The following is a 26,426-nucleotide window of genomic DNA, read 5'->3' as shown; positions in this document are numbered from 1 at the left end:
GAGGTGGTTGGTTCGAAACCCACCGCCGGACACCCACCGGTAAAAATGGGTACAAGCAGACCCCCGGCCTGGCGCCAGCTTCCTCAGGGGGTGAGCTTGGAAGAAGCTCCGCTAACCCCGCTACGCCCTCCGGGGCACAATCAGTTTCGAACACGTCAGCCTGCAAAGGTGGTTCAAGATTAAGTTGAGATTGATGACATGCTGATGATCAAGTGATGATTGATTTGTGTGACCGTGACAGTCGCGGGGGTTGCGGTCAGGTCTCCCGCGGAGCTTCTTTTATTATTTTTCCTTTTTCGCATTTTTTTTTCTCTATCCTCGCTTGCATTCGTTCATAATTTTCTACATGTATGCTGTTTGCAACTTCGAAGAGGGCATTCGAAGTGCCATCTTCGCAACTGCAGGTTTGGAGAGGAATAAATGTTTGCAATATCTCTTAGCAGGCATCGGGAGGTACGCACACACAAATAAATAATCAGTCACTAGAACTACAATTTACCATGATACGTTTTTTTCTTCTTCTTCTTTTTTTTTTTTTTTTACTCGCGGCCTCCGATTATTTTCAGAGACTCGGTGTCCGACCAATACTACGCCAACAGCTTTGCGACCAAATGAACTTATAGTCTATTGTAAAAAAAAAAAAAAAAAAGTAAATGAAAAGAGGCCCATTTTACAGACTGATGGTTGGAATCTGTTAATCGCATAGCCGGTGACGAGTTCCGTGACCGGGCTATACGGGTATTTGGTAGTGATGCGTTTTTCTGCTGAGGCGAAAAAGTAAAAAAAAAAAAGAAAATTAGTCCAGCCGCGGAGGCACATTGCAGCGTTGCTGCGATTGACAGGGTGCGCACTATCCTCAACATTGGCTACAGCGTTTTCAAGTCAGTTTGAGATGTTTGCGAAAGTTTTTTTCTCGTCTGCAGTTGTGGCATTAGTTTCTTCGCCGCGCAACGTTCCTATGAGCCCACGCACTGTCTCCCGCAACCTCCCGATAACTACATACCTTGACAGCAAAGCTGCGACTAAACAACAAAATCTGCTTTAAAAAAAAAGAAAAAAAGAAAAAAAAGAAGCTCCGCGGGCGATCTGACCGCAACCCCCGCTACTGTAACGGCCACACCCAGGTTTTTTTTTTTTCTCGCAAAGTCAGACAGGCCGGAAATCCGGACTTGCCGTGGGACTGCAGTGATCTCTGAGAAGTGAACTTCATCAGTGACAGTGAACCTTTACGTCTTTCGACACGCTGGTAAAGCGTTTCGCACTTGAAACAAGGCATTTTCTGAGTTTTCGCGTGTGCAGGACACGACTCGTTTTCAGTTTTGAACCCCGTGAAACACGGTAACTCGAACCACCTTTGCAGGCTGAATGTTCGAAACTATTTTGCCCCAGAGGGAGCGCAGCGGGGTTTGCGGAGCCTCTTCCAAGCGCACACCCCTGTGAGAGCCGGGCGCCAGGCCGGGGGACGCTTGTACCCATTTTTACCGGTGGGTGTCCGGCGGCGGGTTTCGAACGAACCACCTCCCGCAGCCGAGACGGACGCCCTAACCACTAGGCCACGACTGCGGTGGTGCCGATGTCTGCTATATAGTTATTTAACCGCAACAAAGCTTTGTTGTAATTCTTGAAGTATTGTAGTGACCACTGAAAGTGCCATTTGCATTCATATGCTCCCAAAATCAGAGATATAGCACACTCACTCGTTAATTCGCCAGCAACCGCCGACATTAGGAATTAGCTTCAACTTCGTCAGTTTCGGTATCAGTGCTTCGCAGCTCGCATGGCATTCTGCAGCGGTTTGGAAATCTTTGTACGATCCGAATTCAGCTCCTAAATTGTTGCACACGCATATCTTTGTCAAATGATACGGCACTTCGTTGGTGGCACTACTAGTTCACTGTAGTGGCACATAGCCAGACCAACGTTTATAGTTTCCTGTTACATAACCAGATAGCAGCACTTACGCTGGCCCAAATTTCGGCTGCTCGCTAAGCGAACACTCGCAAAGTTATCTCTTCAAAAGAAAAAAACATTTATGCTTCAACGGAGCTAATGGTCCTGCATGTCGACAATGCAAATTTACGGCAGAGCCTTCTGGTACTTCTGGCCTGGTAAAAGCAGTAAAAGCTCTGAATACTTTGAACAATGGGTTAAAGTTTAGAGCTTGGAAATGACTCCTTTTTTTTCTTTAAGACTAAATTTGACCGAAAGAAACTGCAAGTGGTAATGTGGTATCTATTAATAAGCTTCTTTGTAAGTATGACATATCAAGTATCTGTTTCCTACAATTGTTCAAAGATGGCAGCGCTCAGCTACCTTAATTTTGCCTAGAGTGAATGGATGGCCTCTTAAAAAGAATGGGCATTGAAGTGAGGAACGAACGAAGAAAATACATTGTGGTTTGTTGTCAATTAACGCGGAATTAGAACAACTGAAGTTGTACTCATTTATTATCGTTATTTTTGAGCGACTCCACGATCATTTTTTTTTTTTTTTGTATTTAGTGTTTACGAAATGAGCTCCGGTTTTCTGACGTTACGCGCAGTGCGAATGAACATCAAGGCCAGTCTGTTTTGCGTGCAAAACTCAGTAGTATTATCTCTATGGTACAAACCAATGCACTTTATTTGATTTTCTGTGCCTCTGTGTCTTCTGTGTTTTTGCATTTTGTAATCATAATGCATGCTCGTGGGCTTTTGTTTTTGTAGCTAGTGCTGTTTGGGAGCGATCGGTGACAAAGCAACGGTGCTTTCGCGATTGCCTCCGTGCGTCGCTCTGGCCCTTCTACTTCTACCGCTGATGGATGTGTGCAGCATATAAACCTTTCAAACTCGTCTCTGAGGGCGGACGCAACGGAAGACACCAAAATGTCGGGCAATGACTCTGGAATTGACACTGGTAGCGAAAGTAACGGAAGCACGTCAATGTCGGTCGGCTCTCCACCCAGGCTGAACGCGGACCACGTAAGATACTACTATTCGTAGTGAACTTTCTTCTTTTGCGTTGCACGCTGTTGTGTGGTTAGGAAGTGGTTATGTAAAATCGCGCCTTCATTTTCTTTTTCAAGTGCGGGTATTAGCGCGTTTGGATTCGGACTAGCTTTTTCCGTGTTTGCGTGCCCGTGCTACCCGTGCTAGATTTGGATCATTTTAAGCATTTAGTAAGTTTCTCAGCGTGGATGCCGATGTGAAAGCGAAGTCACAGCTGGCGTTAAAGACGATTTTACTTGGTCAGCGGTGAACGGAGAACATAATTTTTTATAGATAATTATGTAACCCTGCCGTAATGATATGCACCAGCACAATCGGGTTCTATCCCTACCGCGGCGGTCGCTCATCGATGGAGGCGAAATGCAAGACACCCATGTAGTTCGCAATATCAGAACATTTTTAAAGACTGCAAAGTGGTCGAAAATATTAGGAGCCCTCGATCCACTACGGTGTCTCACATAAACCACACTTCAGACCCAGTTCTGGCAAGTATTTTGAAGAAAGCTAGCAAAAAATAATGTTCAATCTAATTTCCGAATTTGATTTTCCGCCCCCTTTATCATTTGTGGCACAGAAAAAAAAAAAAAAAAAATAGTGCAACATTTTTGTGATTTGGCCTTGCCAAGTGCTCTGATGGTTTAAGGCCATTGCTGTGCTGCATTTAGGACGCACGTCAAATGTGCCGGGCGTAGGTCAAATCGGGCAGGACATATGGAATGCAACAGTTCTCATTGACGTCTCCTACCATAAACTAATGAAATAAATCAGAGATGTACGGTTCTCTTTTTTGTATATTGCCGTGTTCTTCCTTGTAGAGTACTTCAAGTTGCGGTGAGATTTCGATAGCTTGTGCGACAAGTAGCTTGTTTTTTGCTTGGGTGCCACAGTTGCATGGTTACTCAGAACTATCATCTAATAGGGTGATTACAAATGAAATTGTGAGCACTTTCATCTAAAAACATTGTACACATACGAAAGTAAGCAAAGACACTGCTCCAGAATTTTGTGAAAACTATTCCAAACAACTTTCATGGGATTTTCCCTCTCTTATACAATGGTTATATTTATAATTAGGGTGTGCTTATATGGGAGAACTTAATGACAAATGTGCACATGGGTTTCTTACTTGTTTCAATTGATCAGGTTGTTACGTGTTTCAATTGATGTGTTTCAATGTAAAATCTGGTAAAATATCTATATGTTCTTGTAAACTTTTATTTCAAATGTTTGTAATTATTTTTGGTGACTGCGTATCATTCTTCTCGAGCACTATATTAGCACATACAGATAGAGTGCAGTGCAGTACAGGGGTCTAGCTCTGTTCACGCATTGCTCAGCCAAAGATAGAAAAGTTGTGTGTGTGTGTGTGTGTGTGTGTGCGTGTGTGTGTGTGTGTGTGTGTGTGTGTGTGTGTGTGTGTGTGTGTGTGTGTGTGTGTGTGTGTGTGTGTGTGTGTGTGTGTGTGTGTGTGTGTGTGTGTGTGTGTGTGTGTGTGTGTGTGTGTGTGTGTGTGTGTGTGCAGTTACTTTTGTATATGTGAAGATATTGTACCTTATTTCTGCCATGACAGACACAAATGTAGTTCGAACATAGAATCACATATTGTTTCCACTCCTTTCTATGTATTTTTTGTGCACAAAGCTAGCAAGGTCACCAAGATGCCCAGATATAATGCACTTTTGTTTTCCATGCTCACTCCTCTGCAAAGGCTCTCTGAGGACTAAGCTTTAGCAGAAAGTACTGCATCATGAAAAATCTTAAAGGGACAGAACACTGGAAATTAGGTCTCAAATTTTTTTCGGCGCAATGGAAAGATTGATGTCTAAAATGTTCGATTACATAGTGGTTTTGGTAGAAACGGTGTAGAAAATTTTTACCGAGAATTTTTCGATCAGTGCATGCACCCATTTTCATATAGTCCAATGCTGGAAACCATGAGCAGCGTCCACGATGATGACTGGTGTTTGACAGAAAAGATGTACTGCAAACAAATATAAATTTCATTCATCAGACAGTAATTAGACAATTTTTGCTTAGAGTAACGTCCTTTTCATTTTCACACTCTTTTCATTTTCACACTCAAGGCTGTTACGGCACAATAATGCACGCCTCGTCAACGAAAGTTTTAGTAGGCACTATCATCGCTTCATTCACGAAATTCCAAACACTGTGGCGTCATTTAGTGGCAAAACCTAAAAGCATTCCTCTCACAGAGGGGTGGTTTTTATTTAAGGGCACAGTGGAGAGAGTGCAAAATATAATGAATTATGACAAGCACTTCTAGAAGAAAAAAGACAGTGTGCACTTACGAAAATCAGCGATATTTTGCTGACATATAGTCACGTGGGGTACTACAGTGAAAGTAATAGTTTTTCCGCTAGATAGCGCCTCAGTTATTTTTAGGTGATTTTCAATGGCAAATTAAAATTGTAAAGCCTCTTTGATATTGTAGTGCTCGATCTCTACTATATGAGGTAAGGTCTCCTCATTTCCACCACAATCTCATGACATATTTTGGCCAGTGCTCTGTCCCTTTAACTAGGTCGTTTTCCCTCTGAAGTTAATGCTTCACATGTGGGGAGGTTGCTTTGAAGTGAAACATGTCTGTTTCCTGGAAAGGGTTCAGGAAAAGACTGTTAGTTTTTTGTTAAAAGGAGTGACCAAGACAACTTCATCTGTATATCATATTTAGTAAAATTCAGTGGGCTTTTTCTGGCACTGTTGACGTTCATTTGGTAGCAAACAACTTGCTCAGTGCTGAGAAATATGCTGTTGGAAATAGAAGATTTGCCGTCGCCACTCAGTTCAAACTAGATAGTGTTTTTGGTGTCGCCATGGAGGTAATTATGGACTCCGTGATCACCGGCTGAAAACGTCTGGCATTGTGGTCTTAAGGTCCATATCTCTAAAGCATAGATGTCACCGCAGTTTGATGGTAATGTACATTTTTGGTCCTCTTACTACACTATAGGACTGGCAGACAGGACTGCATTAGACTATTATAAATTGAGTACAGGGAACAGTTACAGCTATTAGGACTGTTGGTATGGTGAAACCTGGTATGGAATCAGTGACAAGAGCACTTAGAACAGCGAGGGTAAAAAGGGAGAACTGTGTTTGTGTCTCCCTTTATGCTTTTCCTCTGCTGACATACAGATTTGTCAGATGTGATGTCAGGCAGACAAGAAGGTGCACTTGCAGCCACATTGTTGAGACACGCTTAAGAAGGGGTGTTTGTTGTGTCGCACAAACCTAAAGAAGACCTGTAATAACCTTCACTTTGGCAAGTTCCCTTTTGGTTAGAGAATTAGGTCAAATGTTTTATTGTGCAGTGTTCTGTAATTAGCGTTTGCATGTAAGTTCGGTGCTTTGTCTATCTCAAGCTGTTTCCTTGTTCTGATGTTGAAAAATTCACCAGCATGGCTCTGACAGGCAGTAGCTGGCAGCTGACATGGCCGTACACTAAGTGAACTTTGGCTTCGCCTGATGTTACGTTTGGCAGGAGCTGCCAACTCGGGCCTCACCTTTCATATGGAATGAGGATATCAGAATCAACCTGCCAGGACCCTTGCATTCACTTTTCCTCTATAGGCCACGCACGCACATTCATACGGCTTAGTGAAACCGGGGCTTTATGTGGTGGGTTGGTAGCCTGTGTGTCGTGCCCTTAAAGGAGGAGCTTAAGTGTCCCCCATAATTTATTGAGGATGCTTTGCCACGTTGTCAACGCCGTCAAGCATCGCGGTGAAGCGTGAAGTCCTGTAAAACTGCGGTGAATTAGAAAATTTTCAGTGTATTCAGTAATTTTCAAATATTCAGAAAATTCCAAGCATCAATTTTTCGAATGCAGACCGAATAACAAACATATTTATTTCACATTCTAAGTTTGAAATATTCGCACACACCTACGTGTTCCAATTGGAGTGTTGCATCAAGCATTGCCTTGTCACTTTAGGATGACATCGTGCGTGGTGTCGCTGCATGCTCACTATTCAGTGCAACACGGTATTATGCCGACACCGCAGAACAAGGCAAAGTGCTCTCGACAGCTGTCATGGCGAAAAAATAGGTTGAGGCAGTGGGTGCTTAAGCAGTGGGGCATTGCTTTGCAGGAAGCGGCCGACCCGCAGGAGGAAGATGGAGCCGAGCCAGCCTCTCCCTTCTTCCGCAACGTGCAGCCCCTGTCGGTGCAGTGCCTGGATGCAATGGCGATGGAGTCATCAGCCTCGCTGCATGAGCACTCCATGGAGGGCGAGGAGCCCTCGCCCCACGCCTGGCTGGGCAAGATGCGCACCCAGCACAGGCGCGCCCTCAACCTCAGGTGGCGCCACGTATATGGCCGCCGGGCCACCTACAGGGACCTCATCAGTGAGTGCCGGAGTGGCCTCTCTATTGGACTTAAGTTCTCTTCATTGGACTTAGATTAGTTCAGACTCACTTATTTAGAACTGGTGCTCTCCCTTGAAGAGCCTCCCATTAAGCGGAACTTTGGGGCTGTAGAGAGCCTCCCGTTAAGTGGCACTTAAGTGCAGTAGCCTCCCATTAAGTGGACTTTGGTGCTGTAGAGAACCTCCCGTTAATTGGAACTTAGGTGCAGTAGCCTCCCATTAAGCGGAACTTTGATGCTGTAGAGAGCTTCCCATTAAGTGGAACTTTGCATAACAGAGCAAATTTTTCGTTTCTTCTGAGTTCTGATTGCTTAGAGTTGCTGTATGTTTTTCTTTCAAGCCTTATATCATCAGCCAGCTTATGTTTACTCAGGCATAAAAACCTGTTTGTTATTCCTAGTTCACGGGGCTCTACACTATCCGTACCTATGTCATCCTGGGCGATGTTATAACCTCCTCTTGCTGTGCAAGTGTCTGCTGCCTCATGTTGATAGCTTCCATCCCTTGGAATTCGTTCTGCTGTCTTGAAAAGCCAATGAAAAGCTGTTTACTAAAACAAGGAAAGGCACGCAAGCAATAGGCAACCCATCACTCCTCTCCGTAATGCAAACATTTTGAACCTAACTTCATTAGCACCAATTATATTGGCGATCGAAAATAATGCTTCTCCTCTCCCTCCTCAACTCTGCGCTCGTCGGCGCGCAAGAAAAAATTGTGAACGAGCCTTGACGGCTTCCCACCACGCCTCGTCTTGCCTGCGTCATTTGGCAGCGTCCAATGAATGGGCACATTCTGCAAGCGCCGGTGACATCATTGGGGAGGTTTGTGCGTGGGATTGTGCCGCCCAAATCGGTTGTGAGTGGTCACCAGGATCACTTTTCAAACATTATTCTTAAATTATAGGCTCCACGCAAAGCTTTTAAATTTGACGCTAATACTCACAAAGACCACCTCTATGGATTTCTTGCGTTGTAATAGCCCCTAGTTTCAGCAGCCCTTTAACAGGCCATCACTTGCTAGTTATCAGCATTACATATCCTGCCTCATTTTCTCTTGACATTTCCTGACGAGGCAGCACTCATTGGGACCTGTTCCCTAATCCACATTTCTCTCTCCCCATTGCCAATTGTTGTCTCTGAAATTGAGACCTGCAGTTGAGGGAAGAGCCTCATAATAGCAGTGCATTAATTAAGGTTCAGTACTTCGTGTTTCTTTTTCTCATAATGTTATAAAAATGACATTATAGGGCTTATAATTATGAGCTGGTTAATTTTGCATCAGTTTGACATGTCACAAAGCCCACATGTTAGCTGTGAGAGGACTGCTTACTACAGGCTGGCAAACAAACCACTGCACAAAAGGAACTGGGATGGAGGAAAAAAGCACGTGTGGCAAACCCACATGTTCATGGGCACACATTGTACATGTCTCCCATTTTATGTTCTTGTTTCTTTTGTGTAGTTCATGTCTGTCAGTATGCACAGACCAGCTCAATGAATGAGTAAACTGTTTAAGCATTCCTCAGTGTAGTGCTTCTCGGCTGTGAGTGTATGCATTACTAAAGCCACAGAGAAATCAGCTGAAGTGTCTGTAGAACTGGTTGTTGAAATGTTTAGGAAGGAAGGAGTAGGTTGTGCAGTTAGTAATTCTCGAATTCTCTGTGTCATGTCCTTTGACTGGTTTGGTGTGGAGACTGCGTCTTCCAGGATGAATTGTGTGCGTTTTGTAGACATACAGAGGAGGAAAAGATAGATTTGCAGATATTTTCTAAACGTGGGGAATTAGGAGTGCAGTCTTTAAGTGGTTAAAGAACCTTTGATGCTTCTAAATGCAGGCAGCTGTGTGAGCTGCAGTTTGCCTCTCCTGTTGCTGTCTCGTTCTTGCTTCATGCCCAGCATCCCTTTACATTCGTTGTGTCCTGCTCACCAAACTTGCTCTGTTGGTTTAGATTGTTATGTGGCCCTGTAGGCTATGGGGGTAGTTGCGCAAACCAAAACTCTATGAATTTCTCGAGGAATCTTATACCTTCAGCAAACTGCTCGGTGTAGGTTTTTTGGGGTTATATGCAACATGAGAATGCTGGTGGCATTTGCTGATAATATGTACTATAAAATAGCTTCGAATTTTCACTAGTAAAGTGTGAGAGGAGTTTGATCGCAGAAGCATACTCATTGTTATTGTGGCTACAACTGCACGAGCTCCAAGTGAGCGTATGTTAATTAAGTAAGCATGCTTTTTCTCTTATGACTTGGAATCTTTTTTTTTCTGACACTCAGCACATCGGTGTACCAGCTGGTTACTTGATCCGTGCAGTGCAAGGTGAAGTGGTACCTACGCCCTCCATAGTTCCCAGGCCCCTGTTGCTTAATTAAAGTGTATTTGTTATTGTTATTATTCATTTGGATACTATGATGTAACAACTGATTCGCTCAGTAATCCACCCCCTTCACATAGTGTTTGCATTTTTAAAAAATAGCTCGAGTCACTCCAGGACAGTACTGCACACACAGTGTACCGTGCCACAAAGACTGAATGGTTATAATGATAATAATAATAATGAAGTGTTGTTAAAGGGCGTTTAGAGTCTGTGTCACACCTTAGTATTCTAGTTTGTAGTCTTTGAATTTTGTTGTCGAGTTTTACCTCTGGGAAAATGGTTTTGCTAATGAACAGCATTGAAGCTGCCTTCCTTTTTGTTTGTTTGTGTTACAATACATCTGGATGGTCAGAACGCAGACAAGGGGCCCGGCAGAAGCTTATTAAGTCGAAATTGGTTAATTAGAGTTTTTACTTTATTTAAACTCGGTACTGAGTCATGGTGCAGTCACGCTGCATTGAATTGAATGCTGCCCGTTAATTTAAAATAACTTTGGTTTCAGTCATTAACTCGAGCTGTAAAATGTTTTGCGAGCATCAAGTACAAGAGAGCCGGGGTGCGCTCTCCGCTTCCATGTTTAGTGGCAGCAGCAACTGTCTTCTGTGAATTCTAGGTCTTGTCACTGACTGCTTGTCATAGGTGAACTCGAATGTCTCAGTATTTGGTGTTAGCTTATAATGCGAAAGCTTCAAAGGACTCGTTCTTCAGAAAATCAGGTGTCAGCATTGTCACCTGCAGTACACTTGCTCATGTGAGCATCTGCACAATCAGCTAGGCCTAGTTAAAAATCACTGCTGACATACTATGCACATTGTTCATAAGTGTTCATAACTACGTATTAGTTATGAATGCTCTGAGAGCCTCTTGCCTCTCTTTCGGTGCTAAGGAATGTCAAAACAAGGCACCTCAGCAGGTTAGGCGAGGGTATTGGCAGCTGCTTTTGGGAAGGATGGAAAAAAGAAAAGGGGGTCACAGACTTTTTTTTTATACCATAGAACAGAGTAGTCTAGCCACTCATTTGCCTCCCAGTTACGGTGTGCCATTTTTGCTTTTCGCTTTGAGCAGTTCAAACTTCAATCGATTCGAGCTGCATTGATGTCCTTTTGCAATGTTAAAATTGTCAGTTGCATGTATTTCCTTCTATTTTTCAGGTGAACGAAAGCTGCGTATAGCCTCCATCACAAATCAAATTCCTCTGGGTAAGTGACGAATTGCATTTTTTGTTTTTCTTTTTTCCTGGGCTCATTCAGGCGAGGCCTGAGATGTTTTCAAAGCCATCCATTTACTTGGTTGAGAAACTTACATAGGCAGAAGCTTCTAACTAGCAAAAGCCAGCTGCATTAAGTTATTGATTTTATGCCTGTAAGCAGCACTCTGATTGCGCCATAAAGAAAGGGGCTGTATCCGTATTTGTCTTTCTATATCAACCTGTGTGGCAAGCTCTCTTGGTTTAATGAATAGATAGCACTACCACGCCACACTCCACTCTTTTTATACAGTGCAGCTGCGCGTTGCTCTTAGTGCTGCTAATTTGAAGTAGTTATAAAATGTGGGCTGATTCGGACTCTGATCCCAGTGCGCAAGCTGCTGGAGAGGGGCGTCAACCCATGCGCCGCTGACGAACGCCGCAGGACGGCCCTGCACTTTGCCGCTTGCAAGGGTCACCTGACCATACGTGAGTTTCAGAATTCTGTCTTCGGGGCTATGGAGGCTGGGCGTCCTCCTGTTGTTATCATCTCTTATGATCTTTCATCGATTAGCTCACTGTTGCAATCACTTTTTCATCCATTCTCTTTTTCATGCTTAAAAGAAAACGGCGCAATCACAGGACAAATCAAGGAATAAAGAACACAGGCGCTGACTTACAACTGAAGTTTATTTGAAAGGTGTACACACATTAAGTAGTCTGGCATCAGGAGATGATGGGGCTGGATAAAAGTGATGGAATTTTAAAAGCTATAAAAGTTACAAGAAATGATGCCTCCGTGAGGTTTTTTTGAGCGTTTTGAGTTTATAATAACATTCTTTACAGTCGCCACTTTCTGGTGCAAAATTCGTTGTCCAAATCAAATAGAAATATTAAGAGAGCAAAAAAATGGAAAACTGAAATTAGGTTTGGACCAGCCTGTGACTTTCCGGAAATGGCCTATCCTGTCTTTTTTGTGCTGATTAGCTAAACTAGTGACTGTCAATTATAGCTGGAGTCACTGTTTGACCAAAATGGCCGAAAGGAAGCTGAAATTTTTTGTTGTCCTTCGGCAGCTTAGAGTAAATGTTGACGGCTGTGCATCCAGTGACGTCACTCACTCAAGGTTGCCCATAGAAATGTCTCCAATAAAGTGGGAAATTTTAAAATTAGTTTGTTTTACTACAAAACGTTTAATCGCTTCGAAATTTGGCAAAAGTGACAAGCAAGCAGAGGAGAATAGACAGTGAAAGTTCCTGTAAAAACTGAGGAGGTCGAAGAGATGCCAGGTTTGCATTAAATAATGACTTGTTTGGATTACTTTGGTCAAAACAGCCAAAGGACTGTATCACAAGATACTGGGTGCCTCTCGCAGCTAGCTTCAAGACGCCGTCAGTGGTGGCACCTTGTTAGTTCCTGACAAAGGCTATTAAGTAGTTTCATTTGCTACTTCTGGATGGCGCAACAATATGCAAGTCACCGGATTGAAAGGAGCGATTCTGGTGGCCTGTTTTGAGAAGAGCTGTCAAGTTGAGAGTAATTGACCTGCTGATTTTCACTGCCCCTTTTGCCTGTGCAGTTAAAATGCTGCTGGAGCATGGCGCCGACCCGAACCAGAGGGACGTTGTGGGCAACACTGCTCTGCATCTCGGTGAGAACCTGTGTGGCGCTTCCCTTTTCTTTGCCGTTTTTCTTTTTTTTGTTCGTTCGTGACTGCATTTTGCCTGTGGGTCTCGGCTGATGAGCCTGAGGACACCGGGTTCCACCTGGTCTACGACGGTCGCATTTCGTGAGAGATGAAATGCAAGGCATCCGCATACTCTCTAGTGTCACTGCACGTTCCCTATTGGTTGAAATTTGTCTGAACCCCTGTGCTTCTTTTCTTAATTAAAAAAAAAATTGTCCTTCATCGCCCTTCTAGTGATGTGTGGTTGTGCTGTCCACCGATGAGTGCAACATTTACTGTGCCCTTTCGTTTCCTCAAAACCATCTGTGATCACACACCGCGGAGAGTTTGGAGCAGAAGGGAGCCAGGCAAAGTTGTATATATGGTGTGCAAGTGGGAGGTCATTGCCTTGTTGAACAGGTTTTGGCTTGTGGCAGCGTTTTTGAGGGCACGGGGTAGGCTCCTAAACTTCTCATCTATTTTGAGGCATATTTGAGGCCTTTCTTCTTAGAAACTGCATCACCTAGGTAATCCGGGTTTGCTTCATATTATTCCTCATTACTTTATCTTTTGACTGAGCTAGAATTGTTTGTAGCTATATTATATAGTGTCGGGAATATTTTTGTCTGAGACCATCAATTATTTTTGGTTTTCATAAGGTAAAGCTCATACTGTATAAAATGCACTGCATAGATGTGTGCCATTCTGTAATCAATTATCTTTGCATACCTGCATAAGTAAGCGTGGGAAAGCATCAGGCTTCTATTTCTTTATTGTTTCTCTACGAAGTTAAACGCAACAAGGAGTGACATTTTAAGACATTCAGGGTCTAAGACAGAAAAAAGAACATTTTACTTCAACTCAAGTACTGCATGTAACAGGATGCACGAAGGCTCAGTCCAAAAGCGTCAACCATGTTTTCTTGGTAACCGGTCGGAAAATAAACAAATGTTTTAATATAGCTGCGCACATATTTGCCAACCCTCCAGATTTGCTCGGCTTATTGCCCGGGACACTTCTGATATTTGACCAAACTTTCCAATTGTACAATCACTGCACTGAATCTCTCAATTAGTGGCGTCTTCCTGTGTAAGAATGGCTTTTCACGAAACTGGCTGCGGCTTTGCCCCAACGTCGCCTCATCCGATCTTCCTATATGACGCACGGCCGCATGCCTCTTGCTACTGAGCTGCGCCGTGCTGTGCCTGACGACAGTGTGAAGGCTCATATTTCAGAACCGTCGTTGTTAACAACAATGGTCATGGATAGAATTGCGTCTTATGGGGCTAGTAATGGTTCCACATGAAAAAAACAAAACGGTGCGCCAGTGGTTCCAAGAGAAAACGGTCATGGCGTGCATCAGTTTGTGTCGGCTGTGAGGGCATAGCTAGAACGCTCGGCGGCGGGGTGCAGACTTCTCGGCGCACACCTCTAGCTGCATTTCATGCTTGCTGCTGCTGCTTGTGTGTAGGTTTAGGATGTTTAGATTTTTGGACATTACCGCAAGTTGGTGGGTACGCACACGGGAGGGAAGAATTTGTATGCCTCACACGAGGTAAGAACGTGCCAGTAGCCAATGAAACTTTGCATGTAGAGTAGACGCCCTTTAAGATTACCTCCTAGGGACCATGAAAGCTGTTCATCTTATCAAAAGTTAATCTTATCAGGCATGTGAGCTGGCATAGTGTGTCCATATACAGTCAACGACCGATAATTCGGACTCAGCGGGGAATGTAAACCAGTCCGAAATATCGAATGTCCGAAAAAACGAATGAAGCAAAAAATACCTGTTTATTTGCCTGTTTCGGGAAGAATTTGTCGATGCGTTGCTGCACGCACTTCCGCTTACGTGCAACCTGGAAGCAGCTTGTAGAAGAGACCAGTCTCATCGACGTTAAAAGTGTTGTCTGGCGAGTAGCGACTAAGCAGCGCTTCAAGTTTTTCACTGCGGTAGTTTGCGACCAGTGTGCTACTCACTGCACCACTTTCACTGCACATTTTTTTGAAGGCGAGGTCGAACCGCTTTTTAAAATTCCTGAGCCAACCGTTGCTGAACTGAAATCCTTCGATGCCAAGCCGCAGTGCGAGTGTCTCAGCCTTATGCTTCAAAAGGTGGCCAGAAACAGGAACACGCTGGGCGACAGTAGCGTTAAGCCAGATGTTCAACGCTTCTTCCAACTTCGGGTAAAGGCCTTGTCACAGCCTTTTCTGTTCAGCTGTTGTTGTCTTCTCCGTGGCCTCAAGAATCTTGGACCTATTCTTCATATAGTCCGATATCGTTTGCTTGGAGATGTTGAACTCATGGGCAACTTCGACTTGAGAACGGCCGCTCAGCACTTGCTGTATTATGGCTGCTTTCTTCGCCATTGTCAGCGTCGTGTATTTCCCACGTTTCGCCGCCGTCGGCACGGACCGCGAAGGCACCGTTGGCGCCATTTGCCGTGGCCTGTCGTTGTCAAACTCAAGAGAAACGTTGTCGTATGGGCACTTGAAAGAACCTAGCCTAACGCTACTCACGCACGAGGCACTGAACAAACGAGCACAAACTGGTGGCCGATGGCGAAGACGCGGGGAGGCCAAACATGCCCGAGGGCCAGTCATGCGGAGTGGAGCGCCGCCTGCTGTTCTCCCGTCGCAACTGTCCTGTCGCACCGCCGCCTCCGTGATCAGCTCCAGCAATGCCGACGGCACACTGTTCGCCGATCACGGAGGCCACAGTCGCTTATTGCGAGTAGGCGCCAAAGGAAGGCGCTCGTCTCCTTTCTTTCTTTCTTTTTTTTTTTTTAACTAGGAACGGCGGCGGGGGAAGCGCGCGCATCGAGGCACCCTGTTTAGAGTCCGGATTATCGAATATAGAGCCGGAGGCTGTCCGAAATATCGGTCGTCCTTACACATCATGTTTATGGGGCCAGTGGCGGTGCCGCAGACCTGTCCGAATAAACGAGCATGTCCGAATTATGAGCGTCCGATTTATCGGTCGGCGACTGTACCTCCATCTGACTTAGTAATACTTGCTGGGGGAGGCTAGTTGGTGCTATGTCCCTTCAAGCAAACTTCCATTTAAGAGCGAGAAACTTGTAGAAACTGATGTGACTTCCTTTCTCATGCTTAGCTGTGCAACAAGCCACACCACAACTTGTTCGAATATTGCGAATTACACTTGAAAGCAAGCAACCATTTGCCATACTCACTGTGAACGGTCCTAGCTTTTGCCTGTACAACGAAAGTCGATGCTGTCACCAGTGTTGCCTCATCTTCGTCACGGTGTGGCGCTTGTCTATAGACGGCGAGGAGAGTGCAGTGAGCAGCAGAAAGTAGCATTAAGTGGTTGAAAGGGAATGCCATGGATTAGGTAGCAAGCTCAATTTGTTGATTATGTTGATTATCATGAAGGAAATATGTGTGAAGGAAGTGTGGGACGCAATCAACAGGTAACTAGTGGTCTGTGAATACCAAGTGATGGGAAACATAGTTTAAGGCATAACAGAATCGGGCTGAGTGATAAGGTTAGTTAAGCCATAGAGGTTTAGTGAAGATTGCTGGGAGTAGCTGTCATTCTGCGGTGGGCTTGGCCAAATTAGTGATAATGCTTGCGGTGATTGACTGGGCTAACCATTTCTCCATTGCAGCGGTTTGCACGAGTCACACGGAGGTGATCACGGAGTTGCTGAAAGCAGGTGAGTGTGACCGAGTTGAAGCAGTGCTGACCCTGGTTAAGATGGGGAGGAAATTAGCAGAGTGGGAAATGTTAATAACGTCTACTAGCCAGCAGCTGCTTTAGTTAACTGTTTTCACTGCTTGCCAAAGCAAAGACAGGCTCATTGCATAAAGAACTGGGGAGCAAATTATTGCAGTGTTTGTGAGATTGCAAGCTTAACAACTTTTTTATTAATTAGGACATTTTAAATGGGGATTGAAACTGAATTCAAAGGGACACTAGTTTGCAGTTAATAACTTGATTGAAAACCATTTATTGAAGCGGAAGATGATGAAAGAGGTTGTCTTTTGGTAGGAGGATTTTGTTGTTCTTGGGAGATGCATTGGCCCGAGGCTTTGGTTTTCAGTAGTTTTTGGACCTCTCGCCCGTGTGTTCCCACAGCTATGCTTTGTGTGTGTGGCTGTCCTAGGCTTTTTAGGATGAGCAACTTTGATTTCTCTGGGAGCACTGGAGTGTTTGTTCTGTTGCATGCCTTTTCACCGTTGCCTCCACCTTCTGGAATCATTCTTCCGCTGAGATTTCATTTCCAGAAATGCACCGGACAACGACTCCACCACCGCGTAATGAGTGTCATGCCAGGCATTGCAGGTAGTGGTGGAACTGCTGCGCCAATTGCGCCAAACTGCACTAAATCAGAAATCCTGCTACATGCTGCTACTAAATCAATTTTTTGCCTACTTCTGCACCACGCCTGCGCCAAAGGTCACTGAATAACTCTGCTGACAGCCAAACAGAACTTTTGCGTTGCGAAACCAAAACTGACATATTTTGCAGGTCCTGGGCGGACAATCATGTGACACAAAATTGACGTTTGTCTACGTCGCTTCTGCGTCTCCTGCCGGTGTTTCCTTTTTTTTTTTTTTTTTTTAACTACAGGGAGGCAGTGAGAGGGGGCTGCAAGATATCTCTTAAGTCCAATGCACAGGAATGGTGAAAGCAGAGGCTGGCAGGCTGGCCGTCAAAGGTTCGAAGCGCGTGACGGGTTCGAGCTGCCCTGAACGCTCGCTTAATTTGCGTGTGTGTGTGTGTGTGTGAGTGCACGCGCAAAGGATGAGCGAGCAGGCTGGCCAACGCAGACGGCACGGTTTCAAACAAGTGACGGTTTGGAACTGCCCTCGCCAAAGCACAGCTGGAGCAGTATGCACGCTTGCTTCCTTTTTTTTTTTTTTTTTTTTTTTTTTTTTTTTTTTTTTTTTATACCAGTGAGGTATGGGCTGCGATGGCCTGAGTAGCAGCGGAGGGAACGCTAAGGATTTGACTGCTTTTGTGCGCGTTCACTGGACTCTGTTGGCCGCTTTTGTACCTGAAGTGTAACCCCTTATGTGCCACATCTTGTATAATTTCACAGCTTAACTCATACGCAGGTACTCAATATATTTGCAGCCCCGCATACGGTCAGTAAGTACCCTTGTGGATGTTTTCATTACAATGAGAAGAGCATATGCATAATCCCTGCAGTGCGCTGCAAAGAAGCAGACTCACGACTCCGAGTCCCTGCGTCGCTTTGATTAAACAGCCACCCGCCAACCACCGGAAGAAAAAGAGCGAAAGCAAAGATTACGAACGCACAGAATCGGTGCTCACTCTACATCCCCGCACATTGCTCCTTTTGACTGAGCAGCACCAGCAGTGCGCCTCTCTCGAGGAAAAAAAACATCGCTCAGGACCTGCAAAAAATACTCTCCCCTTTCCCTCCAATCAGCACGGGTCTTGGAGGAAAAAGGTGCCTTGACGCTACCCTGACGTACAGGATAAGGACACCCAGAAAAGAGGTTAGAATCAGGAAAAGGTACAGGGCAGGCCAGGAATATGAGCACCAATGCTGAGCATCTTTTCTCAAAACGCGTCAAGTCTATAAAGTTCGCAGATCTTGAGAGGGGGGCAAGCCCTTCTAAAGAATGGACAGGAAAGGCTCGCAGCGGCACTGTCCAAGCTGGAGTCATCAAGGCAAGAGAAGAAATAGTGTCTTAAAGTTGCAGTTTTAAGAAGCGGCAGTTCTGAATTTCTACAGTTCTTATATTAAGACAGCTAGCTACTTTCTTTCCAAGGCTACAGTGTTTATAGTGTAATTGCATATCTCTTAATGCCTTCCCTCTGAATAAAAATGACTTTTCTTTTTAGCAAAACCCTCTGTTTGCTTAATTTGGGGCTTTTTAAGGAAAGAACAGCACTAAGACTGCATTTGAGCTTGAAGCTATGGTCTTTATAAACATCTGGGCAATTTGGTTCCAGAAATAAAACAAGCCTTCTTTATTTAAGCATCTCGAGATTTGAAATTTTGCTACGAAACGTTTTCTTTTCTGCTACAAAAGCTGAAATATTTGCTGCAAAATGCCATTTTTCTTGCTGCAAAACTTGAAATTTCTGCTACAAACTGCGATTTTCTCTGCTACAAAAGCTGCTACAAGACGCCAGTTGCCAGTTCCACCACTGTGCAGGGCTAACTCTGCTGCAGTAAAACTTGGCAGTGGTTTAGCTCCGAAAGAAACAGCTGCATGGCTACCCTTAGGATAGCCTAGGCTACACGCTGAGCAGCGGCCGGGCTCTCCATCTCCATAGCTGGTCGATTCTGGCCGCGCGCTCCTAGCTATATATGTATACACCACACACACCTCTTCTCCGGACAACCAACGGAGAGAGTGATGCGCAGCTGGCGCCGGCTGTGGTTATGACATCACTTCTCCGGCAGTGGCAGATCGCGGCCGCAACAGCAGCTCCGATACACCAGCTGCTGCCTCTGACATCAGGCGGCTCCTCGCGCATGCGCAGCTTGGCCCACACTGTGCCATGCAAAATGGTTTGACGACTAGTGTCGTGTTGCTTTTGCAACAAAATGTCATTTCAAGAGGCACTCGGTTGTAGGAGATACTTAAAAATAATTTTTTGTTGGTCTTCCTATGTTTGCCACGTTAACATCGCATACAAGAGACCTGGTTACAGGAGACACTCTGTTACTAAGGACGACTTTTGCAGGTCCCTAAAGTAACTTCTTCACTATTTAGAGGAGACACAATTAGCTCGGATACGCTCATGCAACGCAGTTGACTCGTACCAATTGGTATGTGCGGCAGTTTAGATTTTCTTATCTAAATTTTGTTCCACATCAATGTCCTTTTTTGTTACAGTATGTCGGGAACTAAGGAAGAGTGCCTCCTCTTGACTGGGAAGTTAAAATGTCTCCATTGTTTCAGTCACACAGGAATGTGATGACAGTGGCTGAAAAAATGGGAACATTTTGACATCCTAGTCAAAAGGAGGAACTCCTCCTCGGTTCCTGACATACTGCAACAAAAAAGGATACTGATATGGAACAGAATTTAGATAAGGAAATCTAAACTGCCGCACATACGAGTTGGTAAAAATTTTTGGTTAGAAGAGACCTTGGTCTTTTTCGGGTCCCTTGAGTGTCTCTTGTAACGAGGTTTTACTATTTTGTTGGGAAAAATGTGATGAGAAACTTCGCGCACTGCACTTGTTTGCCGAACAGGAGCGCCTGCAAATGTTTTCGCAGGCACTGACGTGAACTCTCTGGACAACTCCGGTCGCACACCGCTGCACCTGGCCCAGTCCAAGTTGCGTCTTATCAAGGTGGACCTGAGCAAGTCTTCGGAGAATGTCAAGCAGGAAGTCATGAAGGTAAGGAGCTGTCATAAAGGGACACTGAGCGGAACTATCAAACCAAGTGAGACATGTAGATTATTATTCCTCAGAAACACTAAACTAGCCAACGTTTCTTCCGTGCAAAATTAGGGTTGGCTGCATTGCTGTGAAGGTTGCGAGTCACTTACCCGTTGAAATCACCCCAAAAAATGAGCACAGTTAACGTTGTTTGATGTTATGATTAAGCACTCGGACCAATTAGTGATGCCTCATTCAAAAGGCCACAAAAACTAGCCAGCCCGTTGAGTCAGCCTTCACGGCAGCAAGGGCGGGTGAGATTTGGACGTTTGTAAGGGCTGGAGGTGACGATGTGCTCACTGAGTGCCATCCCTGTGGCGGTGGCAATCATTGCAGGTGATTGAGATGCTGCAGGTATACCTGCAGCGTAGTGGCAAGTCAGCGGAGAGCGACCTGCTGGGCACCTTCTCCACGAGACTGCGCTTACACCAGACAAGGCAGGAGGTCAGTGGGCAGCCTTTTTGACCTTTGAACCATGCTGCACTCTTGGGCTGAAGCCACCACCAGAGCCTGAACCCAGTATTGTTTGATACGACGAAAAGATCCAGTGAGGAAGGCAGATTCCGGGAGGGAGAATGTATAGTGCGGGGCGACCAAAGGTCAAGTTAGAATACGGTATTAGGAAATTTGTTTGGACAACGTCGCTAACAAGTGTAAATGGAGGATGGGAGAGAGTGGCGTGCATGGGATTTGAAGAATGCAGTTCAGCGAAAATGAAGTGATCGTGCAACACATGAAAAATAAAATTAAATTTAGACGCAATGGCAAAGCTTGACGAGCCTAATGCTTTAAGTTGCTAGTTGTTTTATATAATAATTAAACTTGCCTAGCAAGTTTAATGGTTTATAGTGGGCAGTAATCGCAGTCGCAAAAGTAGTGATGGCAGTTGTGGCAGTGGTTTGTAGTTACGTTTTTGATTGTTTTTGGGAGGTTAGTCGTAGCGTAGGAATGGGTCCAGCTCTTATGAAGCTCCTCCAATGTAACAGGGATTGGCAAACATTGAGTGGAGATGGACGGAGTTGCAGAAGTTTGTGGGAATGCGTCTAAATGGTCACAGCTGTGACATGACAGATTAAATTGGGTATGTATCAACAGATTACTGATTTCTAACTCTGAAGCTGCTTCACTGAGAACGAAGCTTATAAGCTAGAAGAGGTTACAAAAAAAATAATAGATACAAATGTTGTCACTGCCAGATGCTTTTGATAGTAAACCACCGTGTTGTCAAGACAGTTTCAAGCGTTCTTGAAAATAGGCTATCCACCGTCCACTGCAAGATGGTAAACATAGAATCAGAGGATTATTACTTATTCGTGCTTAGATTGTCGCACAGCTAGACACAAATTAATTGCAAGACTTATCAAAGCTAAGTAGGAGGAGAAGGAAAACTCACTGAGAATATAAAATGTAACTATTTTCTGTAGTAGGAAATTTGAAATTGAACGCATTGAGATCAGAGAGTCTGAAGTATTCTGTGGGAAGGCTCCTGAGCAATAATGCTGCATCAAAGCGCAGCTTGCCTCATTGCCCCAGTTATTTCTTTTTCCTCTTTCCTACTCCGCGGTACTTTGGTACTTTGATTTCCCTCTCTTCTTAAGACGAACTCGGTCGGGGCGAGAAGTGCGAGACCATTAGGTCTGTTTCCCATAGCTCTCGGTGTAAAAAGAAAGAAATCCGGTGAAGAGAAACTGTTTTGCGTGCGTTCTTCGGTCGAGACAAACTTTCTCAGCAACTACGAACCACTGCAAGTCCACCTTGAACTGTCAAGGAAAGAAAAATGTGTGTGCGCGTTGTGCGTTTTTTGAGCAGGATGGAAACACAAAAATATTTTTGCTAAAGTCGAATAGAAGCGGCTGTGGGATACGGCGAGCGAAATTTGAGCGTTGCTCTTGAGGTATTTGAACCATCGATTCTCGCTTGTAGAACACAAACGCTGAAGGTGGCGGCATTCAGCCTCGACAGCACCGGACGCACCTCTGCTCGGCCTGTGTGTTTCGCAACGGTCGCCACCGTCACAGAGGGAGCGTGACAGACCGGGCCACTCTCACCGTGCCCTTCTCTTTTCCCACGATCAGCTGCACGGTGTCATTTTCAAACAGAATAATGTTTCATTTCCTTACTTTATATGTAGCGCAGTAAATGCAATTTCTGCAATTCTTTTTTTTAAACCTTTTTTTATTTATTTTACAGGCACGCATACACCCCCCACTCACACTCTCCTTTGAGCCACTCGTGTTAAGATGAGCTTTTGTCGAGGCGCACTAAATTTCTGGTCCCTCCAAATTCGCCTTGAAGGGAGTCTGTCGAGGCATCAGCAGACCTTCATTACCAAGTTTTGCCTTTTGGGAGAATCGGTATGATAAAATTGATCAGGTTTTCGTCATTTGTGTCGATGCGCACAAATATAGTCACACACACAAAAAAAAAAAAAAAAGAAGTAATACGACGGCTGATACTTAATCCATACACCCCCCACTCACACTCTCCTTTGAGCCACTCGTGTTAAGATGAGCTTTTGTCGAGGCGCACTAAATTTCTGGTCCCTCCAAATTCGCCTTGAAGGGAGTCTGTCGAGGCATCAGCAGACCTTCATTACCAAGTTTTGCCTTTTGGGAGAATCGGTATGATAAAATTGATCAGGTTTTCGTCATTTGTGTCGATGCGCACAAATATAGTCACACACACAAAAAAAAAAAAAAAGAAGTAATACGACGGCTGATACTTAATCCCACAAAAAGCGCTGAAATTTTCCGTTTTTCATAGAATCTTGGGAAACTATGATATTGGTAGTCTGTAGCTTGACGTTGCGTCAGGCTGCTCGCTTATTAATTATGTCACTGGAGCCTTCCGACAGCACCGCTTTGGAGCTCGTATTGTTCTGTTCTGGCTTGGCATTTTAAAGTCGCAAATGTTTTCACAGAGCCTCTTAGTGATGCGTGTCTATCAGGTGTGATTGACGAGGGACTTGACACCTTATGTGACCTTTCTTGATTTGTTTTGTGCGAGCCTTTTTTTATTATTTAATGTGAAAGCTAATTAAGAGTCTGCCACGAGGAGAAGAAAAAAAGAACTACCTGCCCCCGTGTCTGAATCCTCTGCCACTTGGCAGGTTGCAGGAGTTGCCTGCCACGGTTGACAGGTGGCAGATTGGTTGGAAAGTAATCCCTTTTCGCTTCTTGTAGGGGGAGAGGAAAAGATGGAGGACACAGCAGATGTAATGAAAGACTCGGATATATGGAAAGTATTTAAACCATTCCCTGTCATTAATATGAGTGGAGTAGAAAACTCGTATGCTTTCGCGTTTTCTTCACATCAAACTGATTGCCCTGAATTTTTAGTTTTTCGCCGTTTTTTATGGGGAAGCATTAGAAGCCCCCATTCGGAGGGAAAAGTGGTGTCACAAAGCCACCTGCCAAAGACTACCAGTGTATTTAATTAAATAATTGAAGCGAATCCAGACTGAATTAAGTATAAACTAACTACAACAGACCATGAATGACACGTGGCAAACTGGAACCTTGAGGTAGAGGACATGATGGAGTTTCAATGTTTTAAAATTAGCAAACTATGAGGCACTTTAATGTCTTGCCCCCCCCCCCCCCCCCCCCCCCCCCCCCCCCCCTCTCTCTCCCTCCCCCCCATTTTTTTTTTTTGCTGTTGGAAATTAGTAAGTGGTTGTCTATGCGACGAGTATAAAATGCCCGTATAAAATTGTGCAGCGGTAGCTCTTCGAACTCTGGTCATCTTGCAAACCCTCCTAGTCTTGGCTGGTTCATGATGCTGGGCACAAAAACTGTTTTATTATAAGCACAATGGGAAAGTAGATGAAAATGCTTTCGGGTTCCTGCAGCCTTCGTTACTCTATGATCGGTTTCTATCGCCACAGGTTGTCATTGTGCACATCGGTAGTAGTCCTGCATGTCTTCAGTACTATGGCGCCGATTCTGACGAAAGAAAAGCGTGATGCAGCATCGCCTAGCTCTTAATTTCAAATTCAGTGCCGAGGTCTCTTGTGGAAGATTGGCATTAGCTTTTCGAATTGGTTTCGTGGCTCGAAGGTCTTTCGTACAGACATTTAATTAGGGTTCACTTTTTATATAAGAAGTCCATCAGAATTTTCACATGCGATGTGTTTTTTTTTTTTTTTTTTTTTTTTTATGCTCTATGCTATGCTGCTATTGGCCTATTGTTTCGTATCGCAAGATGCCCGAAATTGCTCTTCTGTTGCTTTAGCGTAAAAGTTCTTACTGGTACTAGTGGTTCTTTTGTTGGAGATTGCCTGTTTTCTGTCCACTGCTAATGAAACAGTGTTTCCTAGAGAGACTTTTTTTGCTGTGGAAGGTAAATATTTTTGTTTCATAAATTTTTTGCTTCAGAAAAGCTTGAACACAAGAAGGCCGTCTTGATGCACTTTTCTTGGGGGCCCGTTGTATTTGCAGACTTTCATGTCACGTCTTCAGGTAACTACGATAAGAATGGACTTTACGGGTATTCAGTTACAACCCCTAGGCACGCTTTTTTTTCTAAAGTTTCTCATTTCCTTCTGAAACTAGAGGACAGGAAGTTTTGGGTAGCTGCCCTTGAATGCATTATGCATAATGATTACTTTTATTCGTAGGTGGACAACGATGTGCAAGACCTACTGTCCAGCTTGGCACACCTAAGCCTACACAAGACCTAAAGCGGCAAGATTAGTGCGAGACGTTTGCAGGCACCGCCGAGATTAGACGCGCGTCAGCGGGAAGATGCGTCCTCTCAGGAAAGGCTGGCAGCTTCGTCTTTAGGCCGATGACAAATGATGGACTACATAAGGCCGTCACCAGGATGTGATGTTTCCTTTTTCCATCAAACATGGACCTTCGCGAGTGTTGGAACCTTACGTGTGATTGTGCGATACGTATTCAGTGCAATGTGAGAATGTTGTGTTGGTTCTTCTTGTAGTGCATTAAATGTGTTCAAGCCCATTTCGAAGCTTACCTGATGATCCACTGACGCTGGCCACAATGCTCGTCTGATATCTTTTAGTAACTTAGGATAGTGACGCTGACAAAGAGCATTTGAAGACAAGGCCGATGCCGACATGAATTGCTGTTGTCACCTTTAGTATACCTGTCAAAAATATGCCATGACGCCTCGGAACATGACAGACATACTATATATGGAGTAAGCTCAATTCAGGCTAAGGACCAAGTGGAATATACGGGGAGATTTTTTAAAAAGTACTTAGAGACATAAGTCAGTGTTGACTGTGCAGGTGGACTCTGCAGCGAGGCAGACGTGATGTATGTGGTAATGCTAACTGATAGGCAATTTACTAATCAATTTAATTTTTTTACTTTTGTCCCCCTACACAAAAAGTACCGGTATCTCACTTAGTTTTGTAGAATAAAAATCTCGGAATAAAATAATCTCCACGTATGCTGTTCCAGTGAAATGATGTCGGAGATTTAGCATAGCGGAAGCATGCTAGTGTAGATGTACGGTTTGCCAAACAAGTCCTGCACATATGCATTGATTGACATAGGTTTGGCAATGCGTGGACACTGTGTACAGTCGTGCCCCGTTAATATGACCCCCGTTAATATGGACGACCCGAATTATGGACAGTTTTTCTGGGGACGAAACCTTTTCAATGTATTTATGCCTCGTTAATGTGGAAACTCGCTGTCCGGACAATGGACAGGGGAAGAATGCACGCGCCCCACTTGGGCCCATGTATTTTTGTCTCGTTAATATGGACAGTGCTTGAAAAAAAGCAGAGTAGTCCGAACGCAAGTTAAAGAAGGGCGCACCGCCCGCGAACCTACGCGACAGCCGATACGGCGGGATGCCTGAACGAGTCCTGTGGGGTTGGAAAGAACCAAAGCCGGCGTGTCGCCGTTTTAAGGAAGGGGGGGAGGTCGTGGGGGGGGGGGGGGGGGGGGGGGGGAAGAGCGCAAGAGCGGAGAGGAGCGTACACAGCAAACCGAGGGCCAGCGTAAGAAAGACCCCGAAAGGGGGAACCAGGAGGCTTGTGGGCGCAGCGGAAGTGCCGCCGCAGTCGGGAAAACAGCAACATGTGGTTGCAATAAATTCTGCTGAACGTGAACAGAGAGGCCGGTAAAAGCGTAAAAAAGAAATGACAGGAAGAAAGACAAGTGCCTACAGTGGCGGTGGGAACTGAAGTTTTCTTTCCCAAAGTGCAATGTGTGTTCCATGAAGCCGTTAACGCTTTTCGGTGAGAGTTAAGACACGCTCACAAAGTACAGCGACAAAAGAGGCGACGTACGAACACGCAACCGGGACCGGGCGTCCCGTCATGGACGCGCTTCCCTCTCACGCTCCTGGTTTTCGTCCCTGTTGCGCTGCCGAACTGCCAAACTCTGCACATTAGGCGGTCCGTATGTCGGCTTCTCTTTGAGTCAACAATGCGGCCTTGACAAGGTC

General features: G+C 44.8%; 1 protein-coding gene across 1 annotated transcript; it reads left to right on the top strand.

The window, feature by feature from the left end:
* Positions 1-2,530: 2,530 nt before the first annotated feature.
* Positions 2,531-24,981, top strand: LOC146189915 (ankyrin repeat domain-containing protein 54-like). The gene is made up of 9 exons (XM_084604658.1): positions 2,531-2,960; positions 7,100-7,355; positions 10,904-10,951; positions 11,329-11,427; positions 12,518-12,589; positions 16,234-16,281; positions 19,834-19,958; positions 20,337-20,444; positions 24,619-24,981. The coding sequence occupies exons 1-9, from the start codon at positions 2,865-2,867 to the stop codon at positions 24,679-24,681; spliced, it is 915 nt and encodes a 304-aa protein (XP_084460784.1). The 5' UTR covers positions 2,531-2,864; the 3' UTR covers positions 24,682-24,981.
* Positions 24,982-26,426: the final 1,445 nt, after the last annotated feature.

Source organism: Amblyomma maculatum, chromosome 5 (assembly GCF_055883805.1).
Source record: "Amblyomma maculatum isolate TAMU_Amacu chromosome 5, ASM5588380v1, whole genome shotgun sequence".
NCBI classification, from domain to species: domain Eukaryota; kingdom Metazoa; phylum Arthropoda; class Arachnida; order Ixodida; family Ixodidae; genus Amblyomma; species Amblyomma maculatum.
Note: the sequence above shows the minus strand (reverse complement) of the source record. Positions and strands in the feature narration are given on the sequence as shown.

Excerpts from the sequence above, each read along its gene's own strand:
- LOC146189915 (XM_084604658.1), top strand. The coding sequence starts at position 2,865 with ATGTCGGGCAATGACTCTGGAATTGACACTGGTAGCGAAAGTAACGGA. Across the intron at positions 11,428-12,517 it reads CAAGGGTCACCTGACCATAC|TTAAAATGCTGCTGGAGCAT; the intron begins GTGAGTTTCAGA and ends TTGCCTGTGCAG. Across the intron at positions 16,282-19,833 it reads CACGGAGTTGCTGAAAGCAG|GCACTGACGTGAACTCTCTG; the intron begins GTGAGTGTGACC and ends ATGTTTTCGCAG.